This window comes from Amia ocellicauda, chromosome 23 (genome assembly GCF_036373705.1).
Source record: "Amia ocellicauda isolate fAmiCal2 chromosome 23, fAmiCal2.hap1, whole genome shotgun sequence".
Classification (NCBI taxonomy): domain Eukaryota; kingdom Metazoa; phylum Chordata; class Actinopteri; order Amiiformes; family Amiidae; genus Amia; species Amia ocellicauda.
The window spans coordinates 7,607,089-7,619,557 of record NC_089872.1 but is presented as its reverse complement, the minus strand read 5'-3'; the positions used below and the strand labels follow the sequence as shown (position 1 = coordinate 7,619,557).

General features: G+C 40.3%; 1 protein-coding gene across 1 annotated transcript in view; it reads left to right on the top strand.

The window, feature by feature from the left end:
• The window catches only part of anapc1 (anaphase promoting complex subunit 1), a 44,603-nt gene extending 34,620 nt beyond the window's left edge, over positions 1-9,983 (top strand). Inside the window, exons 35-48 of the mRNA XM_066697289.1 lie at positions 175-245; positions 1,792-1,882; positions 1,967-2,020; positions 2,141-2,334; positions 3,978-4,064; positions 4,501-4,618; positions 5,647-5,724; positions 6,196-6,263; positions 6,788-6,926; positions 7,382-7,468; positions 7,617-7,712; positions 8,264-8,462; positions 8,725-8,856; positions 9,536-9,983. Of these exons, the coding sequence (XP_066553386.1) occupies positions 175-245; positions 1,792-1,882; positions 1,967-2,020; positions 2,141-2,334; positions 3,978-4,064; positions 4,501-4,618; positions 5,647-5,724; positions 6,196-6,263; positions 6,788-6,926; positions 7,382-7,468; positions 7,617-7,712; positions 8,264-8,462; positions 8,725-8,856; positions 9,536-9,681 (1,560 nt within the window). The 3' untranslated portion in view covers positions 9,682-9,983. The remainder of the gene's footprint in view (positions 1-174; positions 246-1,791; positions 1,883-1,966; positions 2,021-2,140; positions 2,335-3,977; positions 4,065-4,500; positions 4,619-5,646; positions 5,725-6,195; positions 6,264-6,787; positions 6,927-7,381; positions 7,469-7,616; positions 7,713-8,263; positions 8,463-8,724; positions 8,857-9,535) is intronic.
• Positions 9,984-12,469: the final 2,486 nt, after the last annotated feature.

Genomic DNA, 12,469 nt, shown 5'->3' with positions numbered 1-12,469 from the left:
CCCCCAAAATGGCAAGCGTCAATGTTTTCTTAATTATATCAATCCCCAAAGAAAGCATTACACTGCTCCATTTTCTTTTAGGTGGGGAAAAAGAAAGATGACACAGTTGGGTGTTGGGATTGTTTTTTTTTTTAATTTGGCTTTTTTTTTTTTTTTCATTCCATTCTTTTCCAGATCATACAAGAAAACATTGTGTTCCACGAAGAAACCCCGTCATCTGAAGATTTAAATATGGAAACTCTGGCGTAAGTAGGGACTGTAGCAGACCAGTCACAGCTATGATCAAGGGTGTAGGGTACAGAGAGTCTAAAAGTTTGGCTTTCTAGAGAGACTCTTGTGTGACACACCTGAGGGTTTTCCTTTGAACAACTTTGACTGTCTTTCTGAAGAAAAACACACTTTGTAAATGAATCAAAAAGTGTTCATAAATCGCCAGCAATACAGATGAACCATACAGAAGAATGTGTTTAATGCAGCCCACACCAACAAGTGTATTTCCAGATGAACAGCTAAGAACTTATACACTTTTTGGTATTTTCATCTTTTTCATTTTAATTTCGGTTTATCATCTTTGATGCAAAATGCAGAAATGGGCAAAAGCCAAATTGTTTGTTACCAAAAACATTTATATATTCACTACCGGTCAAATGTTTTAGAACAACTCAATTTTTCCAGTTTGTATTGAAATTTACGCAGTTTAATGTCTCAATGTGCTATGAAATTAAAGCATAGAACAAATTAACAATTGGAGATTAAAAATGAAATCATGGAATTGTTTTAACAAAATGTAACCCCTTAAGCTGACAAACCCCTCTGGTACCCTTAAAAGGGCACCAAATCTGTGTGCTTCTCTTTAATCCCATGCGTACTCTTCACTGTTGTGTTGTTTGCCAAATGTTTGGTATTCCATGAATGCTGAGACTCTCAGCATTCTAACGATGTGAAGCATTCTCTGATATGAAAAAATAGTTTTTCATACCCCACACCGCATTCTGATATGGGGGGGTCGGGGGATACTTGGTCTAAGTAGGAATAAAAAAAATCTCAGAAGATATTGACAATTATGACATATTCTGGAACCAGACAGTCTACTGATCAAAACAAGAGCATCCACGTTTTGTTAGAAGCAACACAAACCCGTAGAGAGCTCAAATGGTAGACAAGAGAATAAGCTTTCAACCGATGAGCGCATTGTAGGAATACAGTGTATCTTCTATGCACAGGAGCTGTGCGTAACACTTCCAATGGTTAAGAGGGTGCAGTAACACAGTATATATCTCTGAAATGTACATTTTACAGTTTTTGGTAACCTAAACTTTTTTTTTTTTTTTTTTTTTTTAAACAGTTTACCACTTACCTTTGTACCATTTCAGGTTATTCACTGGACTTTAACTGCTTACATTTCAATAAAAATGGGAAAAAGGGTTGTGTGTATATAGTGTATATTATGTCTACGTTTGTAAAGACTGAGACACTTCACATAGGTTTGTTGGTTTCTTGATTGCTAACAGACAGACAGTGGTTTAGTGTTGGAATGCAAATGATCACTCAAGAGCTGCATTTACATGCAAGTACAAATTTAAATTGGAAAGCGTGAACTGTCATAGTAGTGTTAAAGGCAAGTCCTCGACGATTTTGTCCAACTATATTTCAGCCATGCCAATAGAAATTTGTCCCTTAAAGCACGACATGTGGCACGGCTGAAATTGACTGTGATCACCGCCAACAGTCCGGTGTGCTCGGTTTGCTCAAGCATCATAAATTCAGTTGCTTTGTGTTTTCTTCTCCTAGGCAAGCCCACGACTACATCATTGCTGGCGCTTGCATGGCAGTGGGCTTTCGGTTTGCAGGGTCTGCTAACTCTGATGCATTTGAGTGCTTGGTGAGGAGGTATTGTAGCATTCAAATATAATCATGCAAATAGGGAAATATGGTATTAATAATATGTTGCTGTTCTTTCTTCTAGTACAAGTTTGCAAGGACCTTCATGCAGTGTTTATCAGCTTCAACGGCCACAGTTGTAAGTTTTTTAGTTTTTTTGTATTGATGTGTTTGAATAAGTTCTAGGTGATTGCAATGTCTTTTTAGTCTGTCTGTAATGCAAATCACAAATCAGCAGACCAGTCCTCCTGTATTACAGACCGGTCACTATAACCTCCAGACCTGTCTGAGCATGGTGCTGCTCTCGCTGTCGATGGTGATGGCTGGCTCTGGCAATCTCAAGGTGCTGCAGCTCTGCCGCTTCCTTCACAAGAAGACCAGCGGGGAGATGAACTACGGCTTCCACATGGCGCACCACATGGCGCTGGGCCTGCTGTTCCTGGGAGGGGGGAGGCAAGTGTTCAGGCCTTCTGTATGTGTGTCGAGTGGTGGTTTCCAAATCTGTCCTGGAGGACCCCCTGCCCTGCTGTTTTTTTGTTCCATCTGAGCCCTTAATTTCTTAATTGAAACCTTAATTGAACTAAAAATTAAATATATGGTTCAATTAATTAAATAGTGTTCGGTTGGAACAAAAACCAGGGGGTAAATTAGGACCGGTTTGGGAATCCCTGGTGTAGAGTTTTGTCATTTACCCACAAGAGGCCACCAAATCAGAATAAATAACACTGCCCAAACCCATCCTCTTTTTAAGGGGTATTTTGTTGTTTCTCATGTTGCCTTTTGCATTTGCATTCTCCTTGCGCTTTGTTCTGGACCAAGGGCTGTGTAGACTCTTCTTGTAATTAGGAAACAGATGTGTCCTACTGAAGACTGATTTCAATTTAAAATCCTGTAGTGATACGCAAAGTAAAACGGCTGCAGATGTTCAGCAAAGTTTGCTTCTTGGAATCTGCTCCAATCTGATGTTAAAACACAATATCTACAAGAGCTGCACATATTCTCCTATGAAGCTTTACCACAGTATATTTGCACAGCGTTTTGTTGTCTTAACCATGATTTTACAAAACATGCTATTTGTTTTATCTGGGTTTATTTCATGCTTTATAATTCTTTTTAACTTTACTTGACTTTGGTTTTACCATGCTATACTACAGCAAAATGTTTAAGGGATTATTTGGATGTGTTGGATTAAGTTATTTGGATTTATTGGATATAAATTTACTTGGAAGAATTTGTGGAGAGTACATGCTGTGTCATACCAAAATAGTATTTTCATGTTTGAAGAGACAAAAAACTAAAAACGGCAGAATTGATATGATCCTCAAATTCTGTTCCACCTTTTTACTCTTACTAAGGTAAAGTTTGTGAACAGTTTACCAAATTCCTACATGGGAATGTATCTATTTTCAAGAAGTCATGTTTCTTTGCTGTTGCTGTTGCCATGGTAGTTTGCTTTGTGACATTGATGTGGCAGCGCTCAGTAGAGAGTGGGTGAAATGACCTTTATGAAGAGCCAGCCCAGAGTGTTTCTCTTTTAAACTGGCGCACTAACTGAAGAGCACACTCAATGTATATTTTAGTGTTGCTTTGAAATATGGCTAGAAGTACCACCACGCTGTTAAACAATAACATTAAATGGACTTCCCTATTCTAAGAGAAAATATTTGATTCTAGTCCTAGTGCTTTCAGTACACACACTCCTCTTTCTATAGATATTTCACTTGCTTTGAATGCATTTAATTGGGTTTAATCTGGTATGCAAAGACACCCAGAGCCAACCACTATGTCACTTTTATTTCCTATTCAGAAATATTTGAACCAGGTGAAATAGAATAATTTTCTCAGTTCTTTCCATTCAGACGCTCTTTCTGTGAATTTTACATGTCTGTATTTATGTAAGCAACCCTTTCTGAATCCCATGGTTTCCCATTGATTAAAGCCGACTGAATTTGAATTGTGAATTAAAGGTTAGACGATTCTGGTAATTAATCACATGACTGCCCTGCCCTGGTTTCAGCAGCAACATTTTCCACAAATGAGACCCTGTGTCCATGATCACCCAGGTCAGTGACATTGTGTCTGGAATGTTTTTACAGGTACACTCTCAGCACTTCCAACTCTGCAATCGCTGCCCTCCTCTGTGCCCTCTATCCACACTTCCCAGCACACAGCACCGACAACAGGTAACGCAGGAACCAGGACTGACCTTAGCACCAACAAACCCTTTTTGCCTGTGATTTTGGCTCAGGAGAATCACTATGAGACCTAATTTCCCAGGAAACCAGTTGGGATAATCATGGCATCATAATATCAAGACGCATTTTTATTTTTTTTATTTTTTTTATTTCTTACTTTGTAAGGAGTGGAAATGATTCTTATTTATGCATTTCTCTCAGAGCTGAAATACAGTATTTTATAGTTCCAACATTGCAGTGTTTTGAAATTGTCTTGATTTAGCTGAGGCCTGTCTTGACGCCTTCTGTAACTCTGGCAAACTTCGGTGAGTAGACACAGCAGGTGACCAGATCAGCTCTCAGGCTGGTAGCTGGGGGGGGGGGAAAGACAGGAACTCTGGGTCGTGGATCAGGTAAACCAGTAACGATGGCCTCTCCCCCTCAGGTACCACCTCCAGGCCCTTCGGCACCTGTGCGTCTTGGCCGCTGAGCCCAGGCTGCTGGTCCCGGTTGACGTGGACTCCAACAAGCCCTGCTATGCGCTGCTTGAGGTCACCTATCTGGTAAGTGGCTGCAGCCCATCTCAACCACGGTCAGGACACCTGGGAGGGACTGCTTTCAATTCCAAATACACAGTCTTCAAAGACCTGGGGTCAAACTTAATTAAAATTACAGGTAGCAGGGTTTTCACTAGTCTGAATTATAATTAAAGAGATTGTGTGGTGAGTTGTGCTGCACAATTACACTGCCAAAAAAGGTGCAATACAAAGCAATATAAACAGGTATTTTAAACTTTAATTGTCTATTTATATAATATTGCAATTGTTGTATCTATATTTATTTTTTGAAATCGTCAGACACAAATATACGCATATTCATATCTTAAGTCACAACAGTTTTTTGTTTGTTTTTTAGAAATGTAAGCATTAGAAAAAGTGACATGAGGCACGAGGCCTCTGATGGTCTTTGGACAAACATTCCATAGTCTTAAAATGCATTAAAATCATTGGCCACAAGATTATAGAGGATTTTGTTTTCAACCCCAGTCAAACCAATGTGATTTAATTTTCTTAGAATGTAAGTGTAAAGATGTCTGTTTAAATCAAACTCTCCTATATTCTTGTGTGTCACAACCACACACAAAGTAGAGTAGTCTGAGTTTTATTTTCATGTATTTATTAAAAATAATTGCAGATCAAACATTAATCCATCAGTTCCTAACATTTTCTGTTGGCTTTTGTATCCTGTGGTTATACAGATATATGATGTAAAAACCTGGGTACAATGAAAAATACAGCCAATTTATCTATGCTTAAAAAAGAATATTTATTTCTTCCAATTGTTTTGGTTAATGGATGTGACAAGTTAAGGGAGAAGAGCCTTCAGTCTTTCTTTCACAATAACCCCTTTTACTCATATACTCACACAGTACTGGAGTTTAAACACAACAACATGAACAGCATAGCTATTCTGTATATGGGCTCCCTGTGTCTGTTTTTCTTGTTTGTATCTTGAGCCTCCCCTGGTTGTTTGCTCTGAAACATGTTCTGCTGGCTCTCATGTTGAGTTGTGCTGTTTCTGTTTTGCTAAGGAGACGCAGTGGTACGAGGAAACCACAGTGGAGCTGATGGCCCCAACTGTACTGCCAGAGCTGAACCTTCTAAAGCAGGTACTCACAGAAGATGAGACTCATAATGCAAACAGAGACACAACTGTGCTCTTACTGGTCTATTGCAGAGAAAAGGGATGGGTCAAAAACACAACTACAGTTCTGTTTATTTGATCACTTGTTAACCTTTCATATGTATCTACGCCCTAATCCTTATGATATGCTTGTTTAATGAATTTGTAATCAGATACCTCATGACATTGTGTAAGAGGGAGCATACATAGACAGCGCTGTGCTGCAGTCTTGGCATACTAGATTTAAAGAACAGCACTGTTGTGAATACCTAGACATACACAACCCTTTATGGTTGCTTTGAGCTGAAAATGTGCTTCCAATAATGCTGACCTACCAAGTCTGTGGAGATACTCAAAAAGGTCATATGTTTTGACAGACCAGCGAAAACCATTTTATCCTGATAGGTGTGAACTGAATACATTATACATGAAACCAAAACGTATTTTTTGTTTGCAGATTAAAATCAAGGGACCAAGATACTGGGAGTTGGTTATAGACATCAGCAAAGGAACGCAGCATTTGCAGTAGGTGTTGTGTGTTTTTGCAATGACAATTGATATAAAATGTACTCTATATTTCATACCGGTTGATTATTTACCCGTTTTTCAATTTAAAGATGAAAGTTTCATGTTCTGATGACAATGACCTGAGAGTAGCCTGGGTCTAATATCGAAAAGACCATTAAAGATAGATGCTAAATAGTAGTTCCACAACTCTGCACCACACTTATACACCAGGGACTTGACAATGTTCTAACACCCATGCAGTGAAGATGCACACACTCTTTTCAGAGATGACTGTTCAAACATTCTCTAGCTGTTAACTAACTCAGGTTCTCGCTACTCTGTGGTGGTGGGGTGGAGAGGAGAAATCAAAATTTAATGTTTTCGCCTCCACACTCTTCGTACATCACCGCGGCGTTTCAGTACTTCCATTTTGTGAATTCCGTCTACCTAACAGTGATCACGAACGCTTAATTATCAAGTACTGCAGAAGAGTGAAAAGTGAAATCCTGCCCAGACAATTGTTTTCTCTCGCTGTGCTTCAGGTCAATCCTCTCCAGAGATGGCGTCCTCTATGTGAAGCTCCGGGCGGGTCAGCTTCCGTACAAAGATGACCCCCAAGGCTGGCAGAGTCTGCTGGCACAGAATGTCAATCACAGAAACCCAGAGGTGCGCTCGTTTAAGGTAGGGACGCTTCCGAGCCCTTTTTCTGTACACCTGCGTACGAAAGTCAACACACTTTGTGACTAAACATTTTCTATACATGGGGCAGACGCAAAACTGAAATGAGACTGAAGACTCCACACACAGTTTAAGCTGATGCCTCCATGTTTGCTTACATGGATGGAATTACCAATATTAATGTAACTTTAGGAAGATGTATTTCTCATATGTAGTATAGGATTTTTGTCTTTATTCGGTCTGTCTAATAGTCAGCTGAGCTGCTACTTTTCGTAGTTTGTTTTTATTGCATTTCCAAGCACTAGCTGCATTAATTATTCTATATTCCCCTGAAACCAGTGTCACTTTAAGCACTCTGCTGTTATTTGAAATTTCGAGATGACGTACTACAGCCCCACATGTATTTGTTCTGTACAGATGTCCACTAATAGAAACTCCCAATATTTCACTTTTTCCAGCCTGAAGCAATCTCAGCCTTCACTTCCGATGCTGCCTTGGTCTCATTTGCAGAGTATTTCTGTAAACCTGCAGAAAACTTGAAGCATGTGAGTAAATTAGACTTCAAAAATCAAGAATCTTTAGTAAATCCCTCAAGTACGAATAGTGGATACAAATATTGTGTTTTACTGGGCTGCTAATCTACTGAACTAGCAGTCTGGTTAATGACTGTCTATCGTGTCCTTTGCCTTCTAGAAGCACGATGTCTTGGCTCTGTTTTCTGCAATCCTCTATGAGTGCGTTACCCAGGAGAACCCTGAGATGCTTCCAACCTACATGGCGATAGACCAGGTAAGACCCTCATTTATATGAGCTCTAGGAGAAATAGAAAATCAGAAGTTATTAGTTAGAAGATATGTCCCCCTTTGAAGAGCTGAACCTTTCTGTACTACTTGTGTTAATGCTTTACATTTGCAATACAAATACATGTTAAAAGCTGAGAATAGCAATTCAGCAAGTGGGACACAGCTAAAAAGGGATTCACTAGGCCCGTTTTCTTTTTCCTCTCCTGCACACAATAAGTTAGTGGATTATTGGAAATTTAAATTAATATTCCGGAGGAGGACAACCCCAATCTCATGCTTGGCATTTGCTGGCCTACGCAGAAGTATGTTGTAGCAGACGCCCCCCCCAGCATGCTTTGCGGCCCTCCTCCACCCCAAACACTGCCTTTGTAAACGGCTCCTTGGCTCATCCCACGTATTGGGAGGAAACGGATGGCCTTGTCTTCATGGCCAGGTCATAATTCCCTCAGCCAAGCGAGTCAAGGCCAAAGGAAACTCAATTAACCTTCTACTATATACCTCTGCTAGGGCCTGTCCTAATGCGAATGCTTGTTGCAGGCAGTCAGGAGGCTGGAGAAGCAGGAGATGTGCGAGACCTTTGAGCTGTGGCAGATCAAGCTGGTCCTTGAGTTCTGCAGCTGCAGGGTCTTGCAGGAGAGGCTGAAGGAGCCACAAGGGAAGGGACTCCTCCTTAGTTCTGAGTTCCTCCCCATCATGAAGTGCTCTGCTGATAACTCCCTGGACCAGTGGCTGAACGGTGAGCATGGCGGCAGCTTTGGATCCCAGCACTCAAAGACATAATGAAGCCTGCCTTCACTGGCAATTCCACTGTGTTTACAAGACCGTGTAAATGACTGTGGTTTTCAGATGACTGAGCATTACTATAGTGGCCAGTTACAAAAGTACTGTATTAACTTAGTGCCAAGAGCAAGTCGTCCATGAAGATGTAGTCAATGGAGTAATAACAAAAAAAACGACAGCGAAGAATACAGCTTTGAAATGTGCTCTTGCGCCCACAGTTCATGGCGACGTCCTCCGCGCCTACATGCAAGGGCAGCCGCACAATGAGGCCGAGACAAACATGCTGGCTTGCTTGTTGGTTTACCACTCGATACCCTCCTGTGCGAAGATGGCAGGCTTAGACTTTGACGGTAAGCCCACGTGCACTGCCGCCTTTTTTGGGCTGCATTAGGTCTCACTGGGACAGGCAGTCACATTCTGCAGCTCTCCTGGGATGGTTCTTGGTGTAATTGTGCCGGTCAGCTGGGAATCGCGCCACTTCTTTCTGTGTGGTGTTGATTCACACCTGACAAATGTTTGTTGAGGTGTGCTCTTCTTTCCTTTTTTAGAACCTGCTTCCACACTTTCATAGTATCATCCTCTCTATAGAACCCTATGTTTGTATTTCCTTCTCCTTCATTGTTTGTAAATCACACTTTAAATGTCACACCATTGAATTGTATGCAAAGTGGAAAAGATAGTTTATCTAAATATGGGTGTGTGTGTTTTTTGATCTCTGTTCAATTCATTTTTTTTTTTTTTAAATAGAATAACAAGGGAACAACTCCTGAATCATCCATCCATATCTCTGTAGTTGTTCCTATTTTTATTTGTGCTTGGCAGAACAGTGTAACTGTCATTAGCTATACAAACATTTATTGCTGGAATGGGGTGGGGGGGTGTTGCAACAAAGTGAGAATGTGAAATGTCACAAACTGTAAGAGCAATACATTATGTATTAACACTGTCTCTAAAGAGAAAGCGTGACCTTGCTCAGGTTCAGAGATGAGACATTGCTGTCTACATGTGACTGTGCTTTTCTTGTTCTAGCGTCCATGTCGTTTGCAGACCTGCTGTTGAAGTTCACTCAGCTGGGCGTCCCTGTGTGTGCGCTGCTCCGCCTGGCCCCCTTGCTTTTGAAACCCACCAGTGACGACGCCTCCAGTAACACCATGAGCTGTTATCCACCATTTTAGATCAGTGCTAATTGTTCAGTCATTTATTGAACTCCTGACAGTCCTGGATAATCACACGCGCTGGACTGAAATATAACCCCTGAAATATTCGTAAGAAATAGTTTCTTATAAGACTGTACATAACATTTGAATGTTTGTATGCGAGAATGTTTTGTTTGTCAGTATTGGATATAATGGAATGAAGAACAATACAGAATGTAATGCATTCATTGTGTGTTGTGTAGATTGCTAAAGGCCCATGTCACACATGTTGGTGTATGTGTAACACTGTAAAATGAGACTTAAAATTGCTTTGAAAATAAGTTGTTTATTCAATTCCAAGTGTTTAGCTGTAAACTAAGATTGTGGCAACACATTTAATTTCAGATTCATGTTATGACCTTTTTAACTTCCCCCACTTCTGCATATAGACTACAGATAATGTCATGAGTCAGCCATGAAATGCTGTTCTGTTTTAAATCCTTACAGATCCTCTTAACACATCCTTCAGTGTTATGTAGCTGTTACTTAAAACGGGTAACAAAATGCTTCAAAGAACAAGGTGTTGATGGGACCAGTGAACCCAGGAAGTTTAAGCACTGGTGGTTAGCATGTAAATCATTTTAAATCAAAATGTATGTTCTCCAAAAGAGACAAAGTGAAGCAGAGGAGTTTGACTAGTTTTGGTGCTTAAATCTCTTGTGACTCGATTTCCTTTATTGATTTTGAAATGGGAAAGGACCACTGCGCTTCACTTGTGTAGGAGCGCGGTGCTGAAAGCTGGCAGCGGTGAGGCCTGGATGATACTCAGAGTGTTTCTGGAAGGATTGTCTGAAGTGGCTGTTGTTAAATGCTTCAGTGCAGCAAGTATCCTTCCAGTGCATCTGAGAGGGTAAGTGGACAGCTTTGGCAATATCTGCACACAAACTTCCGCTACATAAAACATATCCAGCTTCCTGTCATGATCCCCTTGATGGGGATTATCTGTGTTACTGTTACTGGATACCGGCGAAGATTGAGGCTCTGTTCTATTATGTAGTTTTCACAAAACTTTGAAAGGGGGTTGAGCTCCAGCACTTTATTGTCTGTTAATAGGTAAAGACATTAGTAATTATTTGAGGGGCAATGGAACTCAAACTTAAAATAGATCATTTGCTACTTCAGCGATGATTCAAAGGTTAATGAGTATCGTTATTGTACTGCCTCACTCTTTGCCCGCAGGCTAATGGAGGAAACTAAGTAACATCTACTCTTAGACTGCCAATTCCCCATCTTGCTTGTTTGATCATGTAGGTAGAGACCAATAGGAAACATTTTAGCATGTGTGTGTGTGTGTCCATCCCTCAGGAAGAGCTTTGGGAGCCTTCGTTTTAAAACTATTCACTTCTGCTAACGTCCCTTTGTTCCACCGAGCCTTGAGAGGATCTTCTGGTATTTGGTTAATTTGTGTAATACATTTATTTGAGTCATCTGTTTAGTTATGGGCAGCATGCATTTTAAAATTATATTTTTTTGTGGTGTCATTTAAAGATACAACCACAATTCGCAGATCCTTCAACAGCTCAAGATGGGTATTGGTGCTTAAAAACTAATCATACTGCACTCCCATATGAAGGCATGTAGGCGTTTGATTTGAAATCCTGCTGAATTTCTGGTATGGCTGTGGAGTTTCTTTGAGGTTCATGAGATCTGAATGCTTTCCTGTACAATAGTAGAATCCGAAGGAAGTAATGAAATGCAACAATACACAGATATGAATGTGACTTCGGGTACAATATGCAAAGTCACAAATTATGGTGTAAGAAGGCAAGGACTTTTCACCTTCATTTTGGATGCTCTGGTTTACAGGCATTCTCTTATTTGAAAGGGTTATCAGTCTGTCTACCAGGAACACAACCCCTGTTTGCAGAAATCTTTTTGAACTATAGATTTCGCTATAGAGTGGACATGCAATAAGGTTAAATAAATGGAGTGGAAAAAGAGCTGTTTCAGATTCTGAGTATTTTGCAAAACTTTTTTCCTTCTTAAATATGACTGGAATTGATTAACTTAATGTAATGCTGTTTGCTTGTTTTTTTTTACTGTTTTTTACAGTGACCATTCACTTCAGTCACTAAATCTGGTCTTCTGATCATGATTTGTAAAGCACCAGGGACACAGAGAGTGACAGGCCTAATATAAATGTCAGATTGATTTTACTTCTGCAGATTTCATTACCGGATGCTTGAGATTCTGGCGATGCAACCTGACATTTTGCCCTGGCTTCTCTGAGCCTATTTGTGTTACCGGGGGGTTATCTAGTTGGCTTCGTAAGAAAAAAAAATAATAATAAAAAAAAAAAAAATCAAGTAACACAATTATCCTGCTGGCATCCTGTTACACAGGGGAACTCAATTTATCATAATTTCTCAGTTTCCTTTCAACTCGAATTGAGTCATTTCACAGATCCCTGGTCTCAGGACTTCCTCTCTGATATTAAGTTAAGTGGCGCAGGCCTGCGTTCGCCACAACCCTGCGAGCGTGATGTTGGCCCCGATGGCATTAGTGTAGGAAAATGTCAGAACTCAATTCAGGAAGCGCTTATTATTTCTCTTTCATATGGGAGCCTGACCACAGAGGATGTGGCAAAAAAAAAAAAAAAAAACGTTAATGAAGCAGTTTAAAATAGAGAGAGAGGAGGAGGTGGGTGAGGCCTTGAGTAATGTTGCTTTATACTGCTGTACACGTGGCAACTCGTCTACACTTTCTCTGTGGACACTGTTCCAAAACCTTAATTACACAACTATCATGTTCAGGGAAACATGAGCAT